This window comes from Piliocolobus tephrosceles, chromosome 10 (genome assembly GCF_002776525.5).
Source record: "Piliocolobus tephrosceles isolate RC106 chromosome 10, ASM277652v3, whole genome shotgun sequence".
Taxonomy (NCBI): Eukaryota; Metazoa; Chordata; class Mammalia; order Primates; family Cercopithecidae; genus Piliocolobus; species Piliocolobus tephrosceles.
The window spans coordinates 1536217-1561045 of NC_045443.1; the positions used below are offsets into that span (position 1 = coordinate 1536217).

Here is a 24829-nt window from a genome sequence, read left to right on the forward strand (position 1 = left end):
GGTATCGTGAGAGTTGCTGTAGAGTCCAGCCTCTCCCGGTTAATCTGCCTGAGTGAAGCTGTAGTTAGGCTGTCCCACGTTCTGCCCTCATCTCTCTGAATATAGGAGTCTTCTTATTTAAGGAGATGAGGAATTCTCTGAAAGGTCTTCCTTCCTCTCCCTTTACCAGACCCCTCAAAGTAGTGACACAGACCTCCTGCCGTGAACCCTGTACTCTGTGAGGGAAGTATTCTTATTTGATTTCAGCAAATATATGAGGTTGGCAAAAGTAGGTTTCAGTTACATAATCCAGTGGTAGGAAAAATGGTCTGGGTTCATTTTGGTGAGTGCAAATGTGATCAATAGCAGTTGAAGTAAAACTCTGAAGATACTGCTTTCATTTTAGGTGATATGAAATATTTAAAATGATAAAGTCTGTTCCCTTACTATCTCTAGATAGCTATTAAGTGAGATGTCTGTGACACACTGTACATGTCTAACTTTTGGATTGCCTGAGTTGTTTAAGCAGAGTGAAATGACCAAGTTAGGGTAGGTGAATGAAATAAAACTCTCTCTCTACTTAGTCTTATTCCCCTAGGCTGCCAATTTTATGCTTTTTTCTAATTAATGAGTGCTATAAAATGGCTTATCTCCAAACAGTACATGTATTAATGGCAAAAACCACAATTAATTTGGCACCAACCTAATAATTCCCCTTTGAAATTTTTAAAATTTTATATTTATTTTATTTTATTTTATATATTTTTTTGAGCCAGAGTCTTACTCCCTCTCCCAGGCTGAAGTGCAGTGGCATAATCTTGGCTCACTGCAACCACTGTCTCCCCAGTTCAGGCAGTTCTCCCTGCCTCAGCCTCCCGGGTGGCTGAGATTACAGGTGTACACCACCACCCTGGATAATTTTTGTATTTTTAGTAGAGATGAGGGTTTCACCATGTTGGCCAGGCTGGTCTTGAACTCCTGACCTCAGGTGATCCACCCACCTCAGCTTCCCAAAGTGATGGGATTACAGGCTTTATTTTTAATTGACAAATAATAATTGTACATATGTATGGTGATATTTGAATACATGTATGCATTGTGGAATGATCAAATCAGGCTAATTAACATATCCATCATCTCAGATACTTATCATTTCTTTGTGGTGAAAACATCTCAAATCTACTTTTTTTTTTTTTTTTTTAAATACTTTAAGTTCTGGGTTCCGTGTGCAGAATGTGCAGGTTTGTTACATAGGTATATACATGCCATGGTGATTTGCTGCACCAATCAACCCATTACCTACATTAGGTATTTCTCCTAATGTTATCCCTCCCCCAGCCCCATACCCCACCAACCGGCCCCAGTGTGTGATGTTCTCCTCCCTGTGTCCATGTGTTCTGATTGTTCAACTCCCACTTATGAGTGAGAACACACGGTGTTTCGTTTTCTGTTCTTGTGTTAGTTTGCTGAGAATTATGTTCCAGGACATGTTTTCATCCATGTCCCTGCAAAGGACATGAACTCACCCTTTTTTATGGCTGCATAGTATTTCATGGTGTATATGTGCCACAGTTTCTTAATCCAGTCTATCATTGACGGGCATTTGGGTTGGTTCCAAGTCTTTGCTATTGTGAATAGTGCCACAATAAACATACGTGTACATGTCTTTATCACAGAATGATTTATAATCCTTTGGGTACATACCCAGTAATGGGATTGCTGGGTCAAATGGTGTTTCTAGTTCTAGATCCTTGAGGAATCACCACACTGTCTTCCACAGTGATTGAACTAATTTACACTCCCACCAACAGTGTAAAAGTGTTCCTGTTTTTCCACAACCTCTTCAGCATCTAGTTCCTGAGTTTTTTTTTTTTTTTGGTTTCGGTTTTGTTTTGTTTTGTTTTTTTGAGACGGAGTCTCGCTCCGTTGCCCAGGCTGGAGTGCAGTGGCTCAATCTCGGCTCACTGCAAGCTCCACCTCCCGGGTTCACGCCATTTTCCCGCCTCAGTCTCCTGAGTAGCTGGGACTACAAGCGCCCGCCACCAGCCCCGGCTAATTTTTTTGTATTTTTTTTTTTAGTAGAGGCAAGGTTTCACAATGTTAGCCAGGATGGTCTCAATCTCCTGACCTCGTGATCCACCCACCTCAGCCTCCCAAAGTGCTGGGATTACAGGTGTGAGTTTCATGATCACCATTCTAACTAGTGTGAGATGGTATCTCATTGTGGTTTTGATTTGCATTTCTCTAATGACCAGTGATGATGAGCATTTTTTCATATGTCTGTTGGCTACATAAATGTCTTCTTTTGAGAAGTGCCTGTTCATATTCTTTGCCCATGTTTTGATGGGGTTTGCTTTTTTTTTGTAAATTTGTTTGAGTTCTTTGTAGATTCTGGATATTAGCCCTTTGTCAGATGGATAGATTGCAAAAATTTTCTCCCATTCTGTAGGTTGCCTGTTCACTCCGATGAAATTTACTTCTTTAAAAACAATTTTGAAATACACAGTTATAATTTAAAATTAGACTCTGTTTTTGGCTTTTTTTTTTTCTTTTAACTTTTTCCCCTGTCTACTTTAAGACTAGAATCAGTTATAATGAAAATTCATGAGGAAACAGGAGTTGAAGGAGGGTCTTTATTCACTGGGGGCCAACAGACTCTTGAGTATTTCATTCTCATATTTCTAAAAAAAAAAAAAAAAAAGTTGATTCCCAACAGTCAAATGTGAGGATTCACTCAAATGTGATGACTAAGCTTGTTCATAAACCTCCATTGTAAATCTCTTAAAACGTTTGCCCGGTTTTTTTTCAGTTGAACTTTGATGATTGGCCTATCATCGCTGAGTCATCTTCGTGTTGAACTGTTTATGAATATGTTGAATTACTCCAATTGGTAATCATAGTCACAAGAAAATATTTTATTAGAAGTCAGTTCATTCGCAGAGTTTATTCTGAATGATTCCTGATGTAATGCGTGTTTTGCTGGTCTCACATTCAGTGAAATGCTGAGCCATACCTCAGTTCTGTCGTCTCCTTAGTATCTGCCTTTATCTTTTAGGTATGTTTGGGTTCCATTTTAATACAGTCTCATCCCAGCAGCTGTGTTTTTGTAGTAGAGGTCCTGTTAGCCTAACAGGCATTTGTCTTTGAAAAGGAATTTGGTCTTCATCGGTAATCCAGTTTTGTTATACTGGAGCTACATCCTCAGGCTGTATGACCCCCTCCTTCCGTTTGACTCCAAGTCATCCTTACCTCCTGGCGTTCTTGCCCTTGTGTAGTCCTCTCCCACACCGTGTCGGGATTGCTCTTATGAACTGTACAAGAAGGCAGAAGTGATGGCGCCGACTTCTGAAGCTAGATCCAAATGACCCTAATGCAACTGCCTTGCACTCCTGAATCACTGGCCCTGGTGAAAGCCAGCCTCTGTGTTGTAATGACACTCAGGCAGCCCCCTGGAGACGAACAGAGGCCTCTTGCCAATAGGTGCACCACCTTGCCAGCCGTCTAAGTGGAAGCAAAGGACTGAAGCCTGGTTGACATCTTGACTACAACCTCATAAGAGACCCTGGCACCAGAACTGTTCAGCTAAGCTGCTTTTGAGTTCTTGACCCACACAATCTATGTGAGATAATCAGTATTCACTGTTGTCTTATGCTGCTAAGTTTTGAAGTAACTCATTAATAAACAATAAACAATGATTACAAGTATTTTATATTTCTAGTATTAAGGTGATCTACCATAATCTGATTTTTCCCCCTAAATCCAGTTTGGTTTTCTCTGTTAGAGTAGTAAACGCTATTTTAAATTGTTTTATTAATATTATCACCATGGTAATTATCATGGTTGGGTTCTGTTGGAGCTTTTGTTGGTGTTTATCACTTATATAACTCCTATTTGTCTGCTGATAGCCTGTAAGCTGGGAAAAGAGTTAAAAATGTATGTAAAACATGATGTGTCATATAGCCTTTTGTAGATTTATTTCATATGTAAAAACTGCTCTAACTACTGCCACATTCTCCAGTAGAAATATAATGTGAGCCACATGTATAATTTTGAATTTTCTAATAGTCTCATTTAAAAAACTAAAAGGAAACAGATTATTTTAATTTTAATAATGTTTCCTTTAATAAAATATATCCAAAATATTGTTTCAGCATATAATCAATATGAAAATTCTTAAAGAAGTGTTGTACCTTCTTTTGTTTAAGACTAAGTTTTTGAAATTTAGTGTGTGTTTATAGCACATCCCAATTTGGACTAGCCACGTTTAATGGCTCAGTAGCTACTTGTTGCTAGTGGCTCCTGCATTGGACAGTACAAATAGTATATTAACTAAAGAAGAACCTTTTCTTCTAAGCTAGCAGCAGATGAAGAATGCCGATAAACAACAGGTATGATTTTCACAAATTAAGTGTGGCATGTCCTACCTTAATCTCTAGCTACATTTAGTTCCAGTCAGTTAACTTCCTAATTTCCAGATGCTTCAGATCCTTCAAACCTAAGGAATACAGGGAGAGGAGGAGTTAGGGATAGTAGATAGTATATGTAGATTCCTTCAGCATTACAGACTCACAATGGCTTTTACTGTCTCATAGTTTATCATGAAGGTTGGTGAATGTGGACTTTTTGAAGGAGAAAATACACTTTACCATGTAAATTATATATTCCAAGCCTCAGGCCACACGTGGTATGATCCCTCTTGTACTTGAGCCACCAGGAAGCACTTTCCAGGGGTTTTAGCACATCCCCTTACTTCATCGGATGTGGTCCTGAGAGCAGAAGTATGTGAAGTCTGTTGCATTTCATACCTTCTCAAGTCTAATATGACATCTTATTGTCTCACTCAGTTTCAAGGAAGCTGGTGGTAACTGTCACTTCTTCAACTCAAAGTCTGGCATTGACAGATTAGAGATTTTTCTTTTTAAGTTTGAGATTTATCTTCAGAATTTATGGAAGAACTTATTGTGATAATATTGTCCCTTTTTAAAAATGTTCTTATTTAGACTATCCCATGGTTATCAAAAGACTTGAAAGGAATTTCTTATAATTCTGACCCACTTCTGTAAAATACTGCTATGAAGAAATTCATAGGACTTTTGAATAAAAAGCTGAAGAACACAGTGATGTATAATCCATACATGTTTTGTTCTCTTTACCTTTCTTTTGATCATGAGCACTGCCTGAAGATGTGTTTGCCTGGTCTGCTTTTCTCTTTTCACAGGAAACAGTTAACTTTACATACTGAGAGTATCTGTTACCTAAACAATGACACTTGTAACTATTTCCAGAAGGTCTCTTTATATCCTTATTGATTTCTTTGCAGTGCAATATACTCTTTTAACATATTTTTCAATTTGCTTTTGATTTTATATCAGGACAATATATTTTATATTATTTACACAAATAATACTTACATGTCTTAGAATAATAGTCACTTCTGTTATCCTTGTGCAACTCTGATTCTTCTTCCTCTGAGATGACCACTTTCATCTCTTTTGGTGGTTTCTACTGTCGTTTATTTTTGTCTTTCCAAACGACATTTTTATATTATTGTTCTATTATTTTTCTTATTTGGACATCGTCTGTTGATTTCTTATCATAGATGATGAGGAATTAGTGTTTTTACACAAACCAACACACACTTCCTTCTTTCTATCCTTCCAACATAATTATCTCTAGGTCTACATTATTAAAACCGAGGCACATAGTATATTATAATTTACATTTTGATTTTTCCTAGTGTACCTTAGTTTTCCTTTTTGTTTTTCCTGTCTTGGGTATCTGTTCCCAGATTCCTTTCTACACCCACAAAATTCCTCCCAGTATCATTACTACTGTAAAATACATCATCCCTTATTAATTGCCCTCAGATAATCTATACATCTGCTTTGTTTCTTGGAAAAATTCGTTTCCTTTCTCTGCTGTAATGTATACTTAGTCTCTAAGTTGTGTCATCCTTATGGTTCACTTCACCACTCACCTATATGATAGAGCTCCTTTTCTCTGGATCCCACATCATCTTTCCAGGTTTACCTCTTCACTTTAATAGAGTATACCCCAGTAGCTTCCTGAGAAAGTCGTTGAGTGAAGTCCTTTTTTGGGGGGGATTTTGCATTCAAATCCTATATTTGATTGGTAGTTTAGATACAGAATTCTAGATTGGTAATCATTTTTTTCCCCCTTAGAGTTTTGAAAGCATTACTCAAATTGTCTTCTAGTATCCTGTGTTGCCTTCAAAAACTCCAATGTCTTCTGATTTTTTGATTTCACAAGTGATCGTTTTTGGCCTTTCTAAAAGTTTTCAAGATGTTTTCTTTCCTCTAGTGTTCTAAACTTTAAAAAAAGAGTATTCATGTTATCATCTAAGCACCAAATGATGGATTTAGTCTTTTCGCGAGAGTGAGGCAAGAAAGAATGATTATAAACATTACCTAGAAGTGCTATTGCTACCCTGGTATTTGTAGGACTCAAAGGCTTTCCTGTTTGTTTATTACACTGGCTCAACATTTTATTAAATTAAATAGGAGATTCAAGCTGTGGTTCAACACAAGAGAAACTTCCTTGGTTTATTTCAGCAGATCTCTCAAGATTCCAAAACTAAAATTGGTGCTAGATTTTACCCACTCGATAGATTAAGTAATTCTGGACTTTGTAAATGAAGGTGAGAGAGGTATTTGCTGTCTTCATTCTCTGGCATTATACTATCCTAGTTTGATCCAGTTGCCTTAAACTAAGTAAATGATTCCTTACTCAGCTTTACATTGAAATGTAGCTTATAATATCACCTAAATATTACTTATCAGCCGTTTGCTTTTATTTGTAGTGTCGCTTGGCTTTTGTTTTTCATCCTTATTATTGAGAAAGATTTTGAACCAGGCTTTGCCATTAATTCCAGAAATCTTTTTTTAAATAAGGCCATGAACTCTAGTTTCACTGCTGGTTTTCCAATAAAGTTATGAAATGAGTTTCACAATGAAATATTTTGAAAACTTGATTCTCTGCATTATGACAAATTACTCATCATTTTCTCCCTAAAAGTTTTTTATTGATACAGCCACAAAGTTGTTTTTACCCCACGCATATGTACAAGTAAAGTTGTTTGCTTGAAATAGATTCCTGGGAAGTTGTTTGGAATTAACTGTTCGAGCCTCAATTTAGATAACAGAAGCCTCTCAGGAGACTTCCAAGAAACAGTTTAAGAGTGGGATAGGATAGACTGCACAAAGACATAATACTGAGTTTTCCACAAGTAGCTAATGAGAAACATTTTCAACTTTATGTGTCAATAATGTTTCTTTATGCTTCTTTATACTTACAGCAATCTGTATTTTAGAATCCCATATTACTACAAATATGGTCATTCTCATTCATTAGAGGGTTTGAGAAGACTGAACTAATCATTGCATCCATCTCTTACTTCATAATCCTTCTTTTATGTTTAGTTTTCTTTAATTCCGAAGAAGCCACCTTGGCCTTTGTTTTGACTGGCATCATTCCTTGTCTCTCTGCATGACATTCCTTTAAAAACCTCCGCTGTACTCTGCTGTTCGTGGCAAGTCAACAGAGGGAACAAAGATTTCAACAGAGAGCGTTTTTTTTTTTGTTTTGTTTTGTTTTGTTTGGTACAGCTAAACTGCCCTGCATAAAACAGAACCTTACTTATGGGAATAGATCACAGTATTTTATAACTGTGAAGAACCACAGTTCTCTGAGAAGAATGAAAACTTTTCTCTTAACATGAACATAACGTACATCACCAAAATGTGAATTTTTTCCTAAATCTCATTTTTTAAAGTTTAGAAAAATGAAAGAGCGAAAGATTTATCAACTATTCATTAAGAAGAACGTGAAATAGTAGATGCTGTTCTTCCAAAATGGGGAGAAAAATCTGGCTTATCTTTGACGGATTTCAAGTTCTAGATTTTTGAAGGTAAGGTTGTCAAAAAGGCCTTACAAAAGTGGACTGCAGTATAATTGAGTTTCTTAGATAAAAGAAAAAATTCTTGGATATCTTTTCCTGATATGAGTGTTCTGAAAATTGGAGAATGGTTTAGCAAGTCTTGTTCTTTTGTTTTATATATTTTTAAAAGGAAGCACTTTATTCTTAATCCTCTAGTTTCGTAAGAAGTTGAAGAAGGAAGTGCTTCCAATAACCTGATGACTCAGTTCTCCATCCTACTTGAACTCTTCTTAACATCTCTCCTGTCTTACATGAACTCAGCGTTCTGTAGGATTCTGTTTGACTTTCTGAGAGATCAACAGCCGCCTCTCCAGAAGCTGCGTTTTAAACTTGTGTAGAACATCAGGGCTGGGAATTGCTTGGTTGGCTAATAAAATGGCTCATTCTTAGCCAGAGCAGTCACTTATATCCAGTTGTCATTTTTGGTTTCTCATATGAGATTATGAGAAAACCATACGTTCTTGAAATATGAGGATGCATCACTTGCTTTTTAATATCTCTTAAGAAATTGTTTGCCAACAATTGTCTATGAAGAATATAATCTGAAAGATCATGCTGTTTACTGCACTTTTCTCATCCAGGCTTAACTGCAGGAAAAGAGAATGTTTTGATATTCAATCTAATTATCATTTCATCAAAGCTGGCTTTATGCTTAGAGAGTAGTTCAAAAACAACTTTGTACTTTTAAATAATCAAGCCCTTGCCACTTCTGCTGTCTAACACAGTTTTTTTCTCTGTTACAGAGAGCAAATTCCTCACATTTATCTTGCTTGACTAACTTGACGCTTGGCTCTTAATAATATACTGCTTCAGCCTCCTTTACTTCCTTTCTTTCCTTGCTTTCTTTATTGTGTCCTCTGTGACGATATCTTGTTGGATTTGCTTCTGATGGGAAGAACATTGAATAAGTAAACAGCCCTTTCTTAGTAAATAGGCTCTCCCTGGGTTAAGTAATTAATCTACTTCACCTAGTCTTCCATCATTTTCTAGGACAGTCTCCGTAAGAAGGATGACAGGATTGAAGAGCTGGAAGAAGCACTAAGAGAAAGTGTACAGATAACTGCAGAGCGGGAAATGGTGCTAGCACAAGAGGAATCAGCCAGGACCAATGCTGAAAAACAGGTCTGCTATTTCATACAGTTCCAAGCAATGCTGCTGGTTACCCGAAAGGTAAAACACAACCAGTATAGTTTAGGTAAACTACACATGTTGTATGTTTATAGGGTTTCAAAAACACTTCATAGAGGGTAAGTCCCAAGGAGTTCCTTCACAGCGGTATTAGATACAAGGATATGGTTTCTTTTGTGTCAAGTATAGAAAGAAAGACCAACTTTATTAGCAAAGCTGAGAGAGCATTGAACATTTCGCAGAATGAGTGCCTTTCAGTACGCTGTTCCTAGATAAATGCCTTGTCTGCTGTTTCTTAAATAAAAATTGAAATAAAGTTGTATGAGAATTGACTCATGTTAACACAGCAGTCTCTGCATTCATAACTTAGGTCTGATCCCATATATATTTATGTAGCATGTGCTAATATATTGGATGAGATAAAATGGAGCTTATCTGTCTGCTACAAGACTGGGCACAACCCTGGCCTTTAAATGGAAAGAAAAAACACAAACTTTTTTTTGTTTTTTGAGACGAAGTCTCCCTCTTGTCTCCCAGGCTGGAGTGCGATGGCACTATCTCAGCTCACTGCAGCCTCCGCCTCCCGGGTTCCAGTGATTCCCCTGCCTCAGCCTCCCAAGTAGCTGGGATTACAGACACCTGCCAGCACGCCCGGCTAACTTTTGTGTTTTTAATAAAGTTGCGGTTTCACTGTGTTGGCCAGGCTGGTCTCGAACTCCTGACCTCAGGTGATCCACCCACCCCGGCCTCCCAAAGTGCTGGGATTACAGGCATGAGCTACCCTGCCTGGCAAAAAAAAGTACACAAACATTTCTGACTGAAAAATGTTAATTTCAAATAGCTAATAGTTGATTCATTTCATACCCTGCCTCACTGAAGAGAAGAGTTGAGGTTGTAACAAGTTAAGGTTAATAGTGAGTGTGAAGGACATAGAAACCATACACTTGAGTCCCAGATAAGCATGTCTCAGCCTTGCAGGGGCTTGCTGAAGAGCTCTGCTTGGCAGTTTGTGGTGCTTGTTTTACATATTTCCTGCATCTTTTAAGATCTCCGTACTCTTGCTTTTGACTTTTCATTAGGAAGAATAACTACAGATGGGAAGTGTGAATGGAAGAAATAGTTTTAACAAGTGAAGGTTATAATCCCAGCTCCCATTACGAGAATGTGATTTAAGATTTCAAATCTAACCGACACAGAGGTTCATAACACTTAATTTTGCAGTAATTGTTTCCTTTCCATTTCTTAGTGGGAGAAATATAAATGTTAAAGAGGAAAAATATGCTCAATGAGAGGGTGACAGGAATCTTTCTAGGAGCCCCTTGGTCAGACCACTGGTGTTATTTTTGAGTTAAGGTAGGTACAGTAAAGAAGGGCACGTTTCCAAGCAGACATAGCGTGTTCCCCAGGGAGCCCCTTCATAGCTCTGTGGGTTGCAAAGATACGGTTTCTTTAGTGTCAAGTGTAGAAAGACCAGCTTCGTTAGCAAAGCTGAGAGATCATTGAACCTTTTGCAGAATGAGTGCCTTTCAGTACCCTGTTCCTAGATGAATACCTCATCTACTCTTTCTTCAGATACGTTCCTAATGCACAGTCACCTGGCGCTTGGGTAGTGGAGAGCTCCGGAGAAGGGACGGTGACAGCCATTGTGTCACCCAAGGGTGGGGAGGAATTTTCTTTAATCTTGATTTTACCCTTTTTATATTTTCTCCTTTATTCTTCAAATAAAGATTTTTCTTCTACTTTGGCGTCATTATTTATTGACAAGTATTAAACATCAGAGATCATGCAGAGACTTTGGCAATTAATAATAGATCATGTCACGATGGGTTATAGACTTCTGTTATGTGTTTTCCTTTTTGAGGCTATTGTATAAACTGATTATAATATGCTTTAGGGCTATGTTTTATTTATGATTAACAGACTGCAGTTTTTAGGTTTACAGAAAAATTGAGCAGAAAGTACAAAGAGCTTCCATTTACTCCTTTCTCTACCTCAGTTTCCCCTATTGTTAACATATGGCATTAGTGTAGTATTTGTTAAAATTAATGAACCAGTTTTAATGCATTATAACTGTGTGGTCCATAGCTTAGGGTTCACTGTTTGTGGCACACAGTCCCATGAGTTTTGCCAAATGTATAGTGACCTGTATCTGCCGTTACACTGTTATGCGGAGTAGTTTCACTGCCCTGAAAGTATCATGCGCCACCGATTTATTCCTCCCCGATCTCTCCCGTCTCTGATCTTTTTACTGCCGCTGTAGTTTTGCCTTTTCCTTTAGTGATAGTTGGAGTCATATAGTATGTAGCGTGTTCAGATTGGCTTCTTTCACTTAGCATCTGCATTTAAGGTTCTTCTTTTTGTGGCTTGGTAGCTCATTTCTCTTTATCTCTGAGCAGTATTTCGTTGTGCGGGTGCGCCACAGTTTGCTCAGTCCTTCAGCTGCCGAAGGCCATCTTGGTGCCGTTCAGTTTTTGGCACTTAGGACTAAAGCTGCTGTAAACATTCACGTGCAGGCTTTTGTGTGGACATAAATTCTCAGCCCATTTGGGTAGATAACTGTGAGTGTGATTGCCGGATTCTGTGGTAAGATCATATGGTAAGAGTTTTGGAAAAAGCTGCCAGACTGTCTCCCAAAGTGGCTGTATATCTTTTGCTTTTAATTGCATGCTTTTTTTCCTTTTCTGTTTTCCTGTTTTCCACCTTTCTGCTACTCACTGCCTATCTGAAGCTGTTGGGTGAAATACTGCATGAGACCAGTTATTTGAACTTGAAGTGGTTCGAGGTATGAAGAAATTGCTTTTACGTTTACACTTCTGAAGCCTTACAACCTTCATCTACTGTCCTCTCCTCTCCCATTTAGTACTATTATTATTTTTATCTTTTCCTGTCTTTTTTTTTTTTTTTTTTTTTTGAGATGGAGTCTTGCTCTGTCACCCAGGCTGGAATAATGGCGTGATCTCAGCTCACTGCAACCTCTGCCTCCTGGGTTCAAGTCATTCTCCTGCCTCAGCCTCCCAAGTAGCTGGGACTACAGGCATGTGCCACCACGCCCAACTAATTTTTATGTTTTTAGTAGAGACGGGGGTTTCACCACGTTGGCCAAGCTGGTCTTGAACTCCTGACCTCAAGTGATCTGCCCGCCTCGGCCTCCAAAAGTGCTGGGGTTACAGGCGTGAGCCACCGCGCCCAGCCTATCTGTTCCTGTCTAGCTCCACTGTTAATTTTACTTATGTATGTTAATTATATGTACTGAGATAATCTACAGATGTTCTTTTGAAATGCCTTTAATGAGGCTTTTTTGTTTAGGAACATTATTCTTATTTTCTTTCTCAGATTCAAAAGTTACCTGTTTCTCACTTAAATTTAGCTTCTGGGAAAGAAGGACTTTCTCTGATAAAGGTAGGGTATCTACATCTCTTAATTCCTCCCAGAGCAAAGTAAAATTATATGGGAGCCATAACTTTATTAAAATAAGATGTAGAACCTTCCAAAGTTCGAACAAGGAAGAACTCGCATAAGAAAACATCTCTTACTGCCTTTTCTTGATTCTCACAGGATCCCCTTACAGTGTACTTGTTCCTAATACATGCTGCCCCACACTGAGCCCATGCTGGAAATTTAGAGAAGTTGTGTAATGACCTAGTGAGGGAAGGTGCCCCTCACCTGTGCAAGCAGATTGAGAGATGAAGGGAATGATCCCCACAGGGGAGAACCCCACAGCTCCTTCACTTTTGCTTTGTCCCTTTCCACATGCAGATTCTGTTTCTGGAACCTTTCTCTGTTTAACTTTTGGTGGGTTTTGTGTTTTGTTGAATGTGTCTATTTTCTTAAACTGAGCATAAACAAGGTCTCCTAAACAAGTCTCAGAATTGCCAGGGGCTAAAGAGCAGTATGCTTAGCTCAGCTATGATGTGATGAACTTTAAATTTTTGAATTTTCTTTTAACATTTTAAAAGAATGATTTAAATATCTTCACTGGGCCAGGATACAGTGGCTCATGCCTGTGATCCCAGCACTTTGGGAGGCAGAGGTTGGAGCACTGCTTGAAGCCAAGAGTTCGAGACCAGCCTGTACAACAATGCAAGGCCTCGTCTCAACAACAACAACAACAAATTGTAATTAGCCGGACATGGTGGGGTACGCCTGTATTCCCAGCTGCTTGAGGGACTGAGGTGAGAGGATCACCTGAGCCCAGGAGTTTGAGGCTGCAGTGAGCCATGATTGTACCACTGTATCCCAGCCTGGGCAACAGAGTGAGGCCCTGTCTTTAAAAATAATGATAATAATGACATATTTGCACATATGAATTTGATTTTTCTTTTAAAAGCCCCATTTTTTAACCGTGATACTCAGTGATAAACGGTGATATTTTTTCAAATTGCCATTTTGACGTTATTTGGCTTATAAAGTATAAATTATATCTGTGGTTTGCTAGGTAATTATACATTAATGAGCATTTTTAAGGATTACATTTTTTTTTTAATGTATAAAGTTCTTCATTGGCTGAAAATCTCCCCTGTCATTTATGCAGCAGTTATCACCAGAATAGCCAAGTTCATTTTCAGAATGAACAGTTGCCACTACAGAAGCAAAACTGGTAGAGGAGTGTGTCTGTAGAAGATGATGTGCACTAATAGAACTATAATTGTATTCCTTAGTCTTTCTTACTGCCTTTTTTACTTTTAGCAATTTCCAGAGTGTACAGTTTATTATTTACTTTTATAAACATAATTCTTTATTGATCTGAATATTAAGTTATATTTCCCTCATTGTTTATTAAATGGCAGTGATGCTCTGAAAATAAAATTATACTGTCACTTACGCCTTTTTTTCTGCTAATATTTAAAAAATATCTTATGCTTTTCCAAATGCCACATTAAGCACTGAAAATGAAAAGGTAATAGATACAGCCTCTGTCTTCAAGAAGCTTATAGTTTATTGGGAAAGACTGAAGAATGAACTTATAATTATGGTTCTGTTTGATAACTACCATGATAGAGGTCTTAATACAAAGCTTTGAGAATAGAGGAAGGGGGGCAAGCCTGAAATCCAAATATGGGAGGTCTACAGGCTTCCTGGAGGAGGTGTTATGTGTGAATTGAGTCTTAAAAAGAAAGAATTCAGCAAAGAAGTGAAAGATGTTCAATGTATTCCATGTAGCGGGAACAGAGGTGAAAGCTGGAAGCGTCTAGGAAACCAAGTTGTGGTTGGTAGCTACAGTTGAGTGTAAATAGGAATGGCAAGAACTACGTAAAGAAGAGAAAAAGATGAGAGAGTAAGAGAGATCATTTGTATAGGTGTGCACAGTCAGATCATGCCAAATGAAGCATGTTCAAGCTTATGTTCAAGGAAGCAGAGAACCTTTGTAGCAAAGAACAGTATTTATTTTTAGTTTACTTGCTCATTCATTCATTCAACAGATCTTTATTACTCAGTGGGTGCTGTGGTAGTCCTGGATAATACATAGTGATAAACAAAGTAGCTTTAGTTTCTTGCCTGAGACCTTACAGTTCAGATGGGGACACGGACACTAACATTTAATTACTAGTTATGACAAAGGAACAGGTTTTCAGAAATACGCAATCATTTCTTGAAAGTTGCAGGGTTAGCAGCTGTTTTAGATTAAGTGCCCAGAGAGGGCCCTCAGTGAAAGTAGCTTTGTCCTGAGCCTGAAGGCTGAGAAGAAGCGTACCCTGTGACCAGTGGGCCAGAAGCACGGTTCTAATGGTGATAAGGTGGAGAAGAGCTGAACATGTCTAAGGAAGACTAATGTGACTGGCGGGCAGGAACAGTGCAAGCTGTGCAGGGCCTTTTACATGAGCCATGGCAGAAGGTTGTGCTTCGTAAGAGGGATGGAAGAGTTTTAAAGAGGGCATGACATCATCTGATTTCTGTTTTTAAAAGATCATTCTGGGTATTGGGTGGAGGATGAATGGGGGGGGCGGTAACATTGGAAGGGGGAGGATCAGATGGGCGATTAAAGTAGCCTAGGCTGGAGATCTTCTAACTGAGGTGTGCCTACACCTGAAAGTGCATGAACACTTTCCCAAAAGGCACGTGGGCACAGGCTCTCAGCCTCTAAGCACACGTATCCCTGAAACTGATCTGCTCAAAAGACACCTAAGGTGTGCAGATTCTCCTTTTTCATTTTCCCCTTCACGGTTCTGCACTCCTCACTTTACAACAGACAAAACTCTCCTGACTTACTATCCTCTATTCCTCACTTTACAACAGACAAAACTCTCCTGACTTACTATCCTCTATTCCTCAGAGTCGAAAAAACTCTGGAATGTTAACAAAGGGGCCGTTCAGCGTATTGGTGTTAAGATAATGGATGAGTCAGTCAGGTTGTTTTCAGTTGTTTTCAACAGAATTGAAATAAAACCTAATTAAGTTGCCAATTGGTCGATTATTATAAATGATTTTCAATGACAGGTTACTGTCAGGTTTGGGGCATGTAATTCTGAAGGAATGCAAAGAGTTGAGTTATATTGCTACAGCAAAACTCCTTCCATTCCTATCCATTTATATGATGAAGCTTTCTTAGTGCTTACATCTATAACAGTGAAACATACCAATGGAATTGATGCTGAACCCCTGTCTTCCTTTTGTTGTTGTTGTTGTTGTTGTTGTTGAGATGGAGTCTCATTCCTTCACCCAGGCTGGAGTGCAGTGGTGGGATCATGGCTTACTGCAACCTCCGCCTCCCGGGTTCAAGCAGTTCTCATGCCTCAACCTCCCGAGTAGCTGGGACTAACGGTACCCACCACCACCCCTGGCTAATTTTTTCGCATTTTTATTAGAGACGAGGTTTCATCATGTTGGCCAGGCTGGTTTCAAACTCCAGACCTCAGGTGATCTGCCCGCCTCTGCCTCCCAAAGTGCTGGGATTACAGGCGTGAGCCACTGCGCCCAGCTTGAACCTTTATCTTTCTATTAATAATAATATTAACAAGAGATATCTAAACTAATGAAAGTATTAAAGTCCCGTTATTCTTGTTAAGATAAATATGTTTAATAAGATACATTTTAATTAAAATGTATTCTTCATGTTTAATAATTTTATCATAATATTTAATATGTATATTGGTTTTGATTGATACTATATAACTAGTGATTCTAATGATAACTCAGTCCACAAGAATTCTTAGGGGTTATGACCACAGGAAAATATTAAAATATGAAATTTGAATTTATATAAATATTTTTATTGAGAAAAGTACAAAAGATCCACACAAGCAGTCTAGCACACAGTAAATTACATTAGTATAAAATTCTAAGGAGAAGTAGAATGGAAACATAAAGTCAGAGAGAAAAAGGAAAATGTAAATAATAATTTGTCCTACAGTTTTTGAATAGATGATGATGGATATCAAGTATGGTATTTGTATTTTATTGGATATTTCCTTTTCTTTAAAAAAGTGATGCTTTTTTAAAAAACAGTCTTTAATACCCAAGAAATTAAATCTTTGCAACTCTTTAAACTTTCGATGTAAAAAATTTATCAAGTTAAAATCATTCTGTCTCAGTACGTTTGTGAGCAGAAAAAAAGAAATATAAAAAAAAATTTTTTTAATCATAGTTGTACAAACTCTTTTAGGACGTATACAAGCAAAAATGTGTAGAGAAACTTGGTCTACGCAAGAGTTTGGCAGATCAGGCAATAGCTGAAAAGATTCCACAGTGCCAGTGGAGAGAAAGAGAAATAGGTAGATTTAAAATGTCTTTTGGAAGTAGAGCTAAAAGGATTTGGTGAATTACATGTATGGATAAGGATAGAAGAGAAAACAGATGGCCGTTGGATTTCTAGTGGCCAGCTGGGAGAATAGTGGTACAATTTTTTGAGATGAGAAAGCCTGAGGGAAAACTTTGAGGATAAGAAGTACGACATGGCGTTAAAGAAATGTTAGCTACATTATCATCAGTTTTAGAATTGTTATCACATCAGATATTTTTATTATTTATGTATTTAGAGATGGGTTCTCGATACGTTGTCCGGGCCAGACTGTAGTAGCTATTTACAGGCATGACCGTAGCATGCTGCGGCCCCGAACTCCTGGGCTCAAGCTACCTTTCCACAAAGCTGGGACTGTATGCATGCACAATTTATATTTTTAGACCAGTTTTCTCTTCTGAGATCCAAACTTATGAAATAGACAACAGCCCATTTCATATCTTTACACCAATATTTCATTGATACCTCAACCAGAAACTGTCTGAGTTCAATCTTTTGATTCTTACCTTCAAACCAGTTTTCTTCCTCAGGCTTGCTCATCTCATCTGGGAGGACTTCTTACAAAGCTGAAAGTAGGCTCACTGAATGTGAGGGAAGTCGAGTCTGAGAAATGCAGAAGTGATAGCTTAGGTACGGAAATTTGTATACTGTGCCTTTCCAGTTCAGAAAGTCATTCCTGAACCTTAGGGAAGCTGTATTCCGTAACGGCTAAGAAAGTGGACTCTGGAGTTAGAAGCCGTGGTTGGAATTAGGCTTCCACCACTTACAAATTATGATCTTAGGCAGGTTACTTGTGGGTTAGTTCTCTGAGCTGTAAAAGGAATAGTTATTACATCTGCCACATTAAAGAGATGGTATCTGTAAAAAGTACCTTGAACAGATTCTGACACATAGTAAACCCATAGTAAACATCTACCACTACTGGTACTTCTGTTGTCACCACCACTGCCCTCTGTAGTACCAAGGGGAGGCATCGCTCTTACTGGTTGGTTGAAGGCCCCAGAGAAATGTCATATTTATAGACCCTATCTGGTTGATTCAGCACCAGTAGTGACAAACTTACTGTTAAATTCTAATTTACATAAGTCAAGTTTTAATGCTGTGACTCAAGGAAATTATTGTCCTCTCCCCCATCTGGTCTCACATTCTAGAAGTTGTAGATTTGCATCAACTGAGATAACACAGTCACCTAATATGTTGATGAGATGGACATTGCTCTTATAACTGGATTATTTATTCTCCAAGAGTCTGTCTTAGATCAATACAGCTTCTTAATCTGTACATTATTTCCCATTTTACATCCATGCTTTTCTCATAAAAATGGTTTGAGTAGGCCGGGCGCTGTGGTTCATGCCTGTAATCCCAGCACTTTAGGAGGCCGAGGCAGGTGGATGCGAGATCAGGAGTTCAAGACTAGCCTGTCCAAGATGGTGAAACCCCATCTCTACTAAAAATACAAAAATTAGCCAGCCACAATGGTAGGTGCCTGTAATCCCATCTACTCAGGAGGCTGAGGCAGGAGAATTGTTTGAACCCAGGCAGCAGAGGTTGCAGTGAGCCGAGATCATGCCACTGCACTCCGGCCTGAGTGATAGAGTGAGACTCCATCTCCAAAAAAAAAAAAAAGAAAAGAAAAAAAAAACTTGAGTAGCTTTAGTAAACTGCTAGAAATATATGCTATATCCAGTTCTAATGCTGTCTTTCACTTTTACTAAACCAGATGTTCTATAGTTTCTGGAAGGGAGGGGGGGAAATACCTTCTTAGCATTATTTAAAACATAGTATTGGTTTTAGAGTATTATCCTTAGATCTTATTCCTAGAAGGAAGAAGATACGGAAATTTTAAAACTGTAAAAATGTTTTAAGGGTTTAGTCTTTGTAATGTTAAATTGGAATTGGAAACATTTGTTTAAATTTATGACTTTTTTCTCTTAAACACGTAGTCACACATGCATTTCCTATGTACTGCAAATACCTAGAAAACAAATTATCTTCTTAGGAGCAATGCTCACTCGTAGTGCTCAGATATGATTTCTAAATACTATTCAATATTAGAAGGACTTGAAATCTAAACGAAAGTTACTTTTTTGGCATAAAGTGAATATTATAAGTATACATTTTTCTTCACAAGTGCTTATTGGCTTCTGAAACCTCTGTAGTCTTTGTAGCAGCACTGTCAAATAGAACTTTCTAAAACAGTGGTAATGTTTCATGTCTGTTCTACCAAGATGGTAGCTCTAGCCACGTTTCTACTGAACACTTAAAATGTGACTAGAGCACCTGAAAAACTGATATTTTGCTTTTATTTAATTTTAAGTACATTTTAATGGCCATATCTGCCTAGTGGCTACTGTATTGGACAGTTCAACTCTATAGTATGTTGGACAGATGGATGGATGGATGGATGGATGATCACTCAGACGGTCAGATAGATGGAGAGACAGATAGATACGAGGATATCTATCTACATATACATAGTTAACAGATACTAGTTAGTTTTTCCTCCTAAGCCTGACAGAGTTGTGATACTAGGATATTCAAATACAAGCATTTTCTGATATAGTTAGTCTTTTTTTAAATTTTTGTTTTTGGAAAAACATTTGCGACCCAACACCGTGTTTGTCAAAAGTAATTTTCCCTTTAAGAAGTAATGGTGGAAGCCTAGATCACTTTCAAGGGATATTATAATTGCATATGAGTGTTTTCTTCCATATTCATATTTATCTATGTAGTAGCCATAGATGCTTAAAGTTACAACATGAGTGGAGGAAAAAGGAGGAGAATAGTTACAGAAATGAAAGTCACCTACGTTAGATGTCCATAGTGAGAACATGCCACTCCAGCATTGTTAAAAGTTTATCTATCGTCCATTCATTTCACTATTCGTTCATTGTTTATCGAGATCCTCCTGTGTGCTAGAAACTGAGAATACTTTACTAAACCAAATGAGTATGGTCCTTTTTTTCCTCATGGAGCTTATATGTTAGTGGGGGAGAAACATACACTTTAAAATTTGATCATGCAAATAAAAAAAGTATAGTATTTTATAAAAATATGTAACAGGGGACCTTATTCAGAGTGGTCAGGGAAAGCATCTCTTCTATTTTGTTTTGTTTTGTTTTGTTTTGTTTTGTTTAGTGTAGTGTAGTTTAGTTTAGTTTAGTTTTTAGTTTGAGATGGAGTCACACTCTGTTGCCCAGGCTGGAATGCAGTGGCTTGATCTCGGCTCACTGCAACCTCTGCCTCCTGGGTTCAAGCAGTTATCCCTGCGTCAGCCTCCCAAGTAGCTGGGATTACAGGCACCCGCCACCACGCCCAGCTAATTTTTTGTGTTTTTAGTAGAGACCGGATTTCGCCATGTTGACCAGGCTGGTCTCGAACTCCTGACCTCAGGCGATCTGCCCAGCCTCCCAAATGCTGGGATTACTAGCATGAGCCACTGTGTACAGCCTCTCATGTTTTTCAAATGCATTTGTACTTAGTCCGTTTTTTTTTTTTTTTTTTTTTTCAGTAACACTGCATTATGTTTATGTATTTACTACCTATTGCTTTAAGAGACTGTCTCCGTTTTGTCTCCTAGAATGAAAGCTCCTTGAGGGCAGGAGCTGTGTCTTATTTACTGTTGTATCCTCAATGCCTACCATTGTGCCTGGTACACAAGGGCATTCAATGAATATTTGCTGAGTAATTAACTTATGAGCAAATAAATGAAATTTTGTTCTGAATTACTTGTTTGTAGCATCACTGTACTTACTAAACAATTTAGGATTTAATGGTAATTTTATCATATTTTTATACTTAACAATGTTTTGAAATGTTTTCTTTGTTGCAACTGCTTTTCTACTGGATTTGATAAAATACTTTTTCCTCTGAACAGAAGAACTTAAAGGTGTCAGAATTGTAGATTTAAAGAATTAGAATAGATATTTATTTGAAAGTTACTTACATTTTTTTTGCTTGATTTTAAAGCATGGTAGCCAGAGTGGAAAAATAAAATTTAGAAATCATTATTATCCCTGACCTGTCCTTCAGTGGGAAAACAGAGAGCTTATATGTCTCAAAAAATGAATGTGCAAAATTCTAGGCCCACTATTGTTGACCGTTTGGCTAGTGGGAGCTAGCTGAAAGTCTTATGTGGCAGTGAGCCTTCCACTCTGAAATACCAGGCCACCATGTTTATGAAAACATGGAATAATTCAAAACATTCTGCGTAGCAGATATAAACTGATGAGAATAGTTTGAAAATCTTTTTGATCCTACTTTATTTCCTTTTAGTGGGACTGATACTTCTTTTTTTTTTTTTCCACTCAAAGTATATGCAATTTAATATTTTATGCATATGCACGGTGAGTTGTACAAACTGTCACTATAACCAATTTTAGAACTGATTTTCATCACCCCATAAAGAAATCCCATACCTATTAGCACTCCCTCCCTTCTTTCCCCAAACCCCAACTTTCGGTAACCACCTATCTGTTTCTCCATGTATAGATTGGCCAGTTCTGGACATTTTATATAAATGGAATCATACAGTATACGAACTTTGTGATTGGCTTCTTTCACTCAGCTTAATGTTATCAAGGCTCTCTCATGGCGTAGCATGCATCATTACTTTCTTCCTCTTTAGGAACAAATAAGATGTCATTGTATAGCTCTGTCACATTTTCATTATCCATGTATCAGTTGATAGACATTTAGGTTCACTTTTTTGCTATTATGGATAATGCTACTATGCACATTTGTGTTCAAGCTTTTGTGTGGATGTACGTTTTCGTTTTTCTCAGGTATGTTTATACCTATCAGTAAAATTGCCAGATCACATGGTAACTCCACGTTGAACATTTTGAGAAATTGCCATACCTTTTCCCAAACCAGCTACACCCTTCTACATTCCCACCAGCACTATATGAAGGTTCCACATTTTTTCCATATCCTCGCCAACACTTGCTACTTGCCACTGAAAAAGATTATACCATCCTAGTGGAGGTATAATGGTATCTTTTTTTTTTTTCTATCTCAAATTCTTGTTTTTTTTAAATTGTTATTATACTTTAAGTTCTAGGGTACCTGTGCACAACGTGCAGGTTTGTTACATATGTATACATGTGCCATGTTGGTGTGCTGCACCCGTTAACTCATCGTTTACATTAGGTATATCTCCTAATGCTGTCCTTCCCCCCTCCCCCCACCCCATGACAGGCCCTGGTGTGTGATGTTCCCCTTCCTGTGTCCAAGTGTTCTCATTGTTCAATTCCCACCTATGAGTGAGAACATGTGGTGTTTGGTTTTCTGTCCTTGCGATAGTTTGCTGAGAATGATGGTTTCCAGCTTCATCCATGTCCCTACAAAGGACATGAACTCATCCTTTTTTATGGCTGCATAGTATTCCATGGTATATATGTGCCACATTTTCTTAAGCCAGTGTATCATTGATGGACATTTGGGTTGGTTCCAAGTCTTTGCTATTGTGAACAGTGCCACAATAATGAGCATGTGTCTTTATAGCAGCATGATTTATAATCCTTTAGGGTATATACCCAGTAATCCTTAGGGTATATACCCAGTAATGGGATGGCTGGGTCAAATGGCATTTCTAGTTCTAGATCCTTGAGGAATGGCCACACTGTCTTCCACAGTGGTTGAACTAGTTTACAGTCCCACCAACAGTGTAAAAGTGTTCCTATTTCTCCACATCCTCTCCAGCACCTGTTGTTTCCTGACTTTTTAATGATTGCCATTCTAACTGGTGTGAGATGTTATCTCATTGTGGTTTTGATTTGCATTTCTCTGATGGCCAGTGATGATGAGCATTTTTTTATGTGTCTGTTGGTTGCATAAATGTCTTCTTTTGAGATGTGTCTGTTCGTATCCTTCGCCCACTTTTTGATCAGGTTGTTTGTTTTTTTCTTGTAAATTTGTTCTTTGTAGATTTTGGATATTAGCCCTTTGTCAGATGAATAGATGGCAAAAATTTTCTCCCATTCTGTAGGTTGCCTGTTCACTCTGATGGTAGTTTCTTTTGCTGTGCAGAAGCTCTTTAATTTAATTAGATCCCATTTGTCAATTTTGGCTTTTGTTGCCATTGCTTTTGGTGTTTTAGACATGAAGTCCTTGCCCATGCCTATGTTCTGAATGGTATTGCCTAAGTTTTCTTCTAGGGTTTTTATGGTTTTAGGTCTAACACTTAAGTCTTTAATCCATCTCGAATTAATTTTTGTGTAAGGTGTAAGGAAGGAATCCAGTTTCAGCTTTCTACATATGGCTAGCCAGTTTTCCCAGCACCATTTATTAAATAGGGAATCCCTTCCACATTTCTTGGTTTTGTCAGGTTTGTCAAAGATCAGATGGCTGTAGATGTGTGGTATTATTTCTGAGGGCTCTGTTCTGTTCCATTAGTCTATATCTCTGTTTTGGTACCAGTACCGTGCTGTTTTGGTTACTGTACCCTTGTAATATAGTTTCAAGTCAGGTAGCGTGATGCCTCCAGCTTTGTTCTTTTGGCTTAGGATTGTCTTGGCAATGCGGGCTCTTTTTTGGTTCCATATGAACTTTAAAGTAGTGTTTTCCAATTCTGTGAAGAAAGTCACTGGTAGCTTGATGGGGATAGCATTGAATCTATAAATTACCTTGGGCAGTATGGCCATTTTCATGATATTGATTCTTCCTATCCATGAGCATGGAATGTTCTTCCCTTTGTTTGCGTCCTCTTTTATTTCGTTGAGCAGTGGTTTGTAGTTCTTGAAGAGGTCCTTCACATCCCTTGTAAGTTGGATTCCTAGGTGTTGTATTCTCTTTGAAGCAATTGTGAATGGGAGTTCACTCATGATTTGGCTCTCTGTCTGTTATTGGTGTAGAAGAATGCTTGTGATTTTGCACATTGATTTTGTATCCTGAGACTTTGCTGAAGTTGCTTATCAGCTTAAGGAGATTTTGGGCTGAGATGATGGGGTTTTCTAAATATACAATCATGTCATCTGCAAACAGGGACAATTTGACTTCCTCTTTTCCTAGCTGAATACCCTTTATTTCTATCTCCTGCCTGATTGCCCTAGCCAGAACTTCCAACACTATGTTGAATAGGAGTGGTGAGAGAGGGCATCCCTATCTTGTGCCAGTTTTCAAGGGGAATGCTTTCAGCTTTTGCCCATTCAGTATGATACTGGCTATGGGTTTGTCATAAGTAGCTCTTATTATTTTGAGATATGTTCCATCAATACCGAATTTATTGAGAGTTTTTAGCATGAAGTGCTGTTGAATTTTGTCAAAGGCCTTTTCTGCATCTATTGAGATAACCATGTGGTTTTTGTCTTTGGTTCTGTTTATATGCTGGATTACGTTTATTGATTTGCGTATGTTGAACCAGCCTTGCATCCCAGGGATGAAGCCCACTTGATCGTGGTGGATAAGCTTTTCGATGTGCTGCTGGATTCAGTTTGCTGGTATTTTATTGAGGATTTTTGCATCGATGTTCATCAGAGATATTGGTCTAAAATTCTCTTTTTTTGTTGTGTCTCTGACAGGTTTTGGTATCAGGATGATGCTGGTCTCATAAAATGAGTTTGGGAGGATTCCCTCTTTTTCTATTGACTGGAATAGTTTCAGAAGGAATGGTACCAACTCCTCCTTGTACCTCTGGTAGAATTCGGCTGTGAATCAATCTGGTCCTGTACTTTTGTTGGTTGGTAGGCTTTAATTATTGTCTCAATTTCAGAGGCTGCTATTGGTCTACTCAGGGATTCAACTTCTTCCTGGTGTAGTCTTGGGACGGTGTATGTGTCCGGGAATTTATCTATTTCTTCTAGATTTTCTAGTTTATTTATATAGAGGTGTTTATAGTATTCTCTGATGGTAGTTTGTATGTCTGTGGGATCGGTAGTGATATCCCCTTTATCATTTTTTATTGCGTCTATTTGATTCTTCTCTTTTCTTCTTTATTAGTCTTGCTAGCGGTCTGTCAGTTTAATTGATCTTTTCAAAAAATCAGCTCCTGATTCACTGATTTATGGAAGGGTTTTTTGTGTCTCTATCTC

The 24829-nt window shown here is 38.1% G+C and overlaps 1 protein-coding gene across 4 annotated transcripts in view; it reads left to right on the plus strand.

Moving 5' to 3' along the window:
* ERC1 (ELKS/RAB6-interacting/CAST family member 1) overlaps window positions 1-24829 on the plus strand; it is a 545652-nt gene that overhangs the window by 264735 nt on the left and 256088 nt on the right. For all 4 annotated transcript variants that reach the window (XM_023182988.1, XM_023182991.1, XM_023182990.1 and 1 more), the window contains one exon: window positions 8927-9058. In XM_023182988.1, coding sequence (XP_023038756.1) covers window positions 8927-9058 — 132 coding nt within the window. The remainder of the gene's footprint in view (window positions 1-8926; window positions 9059-24829) is intronic.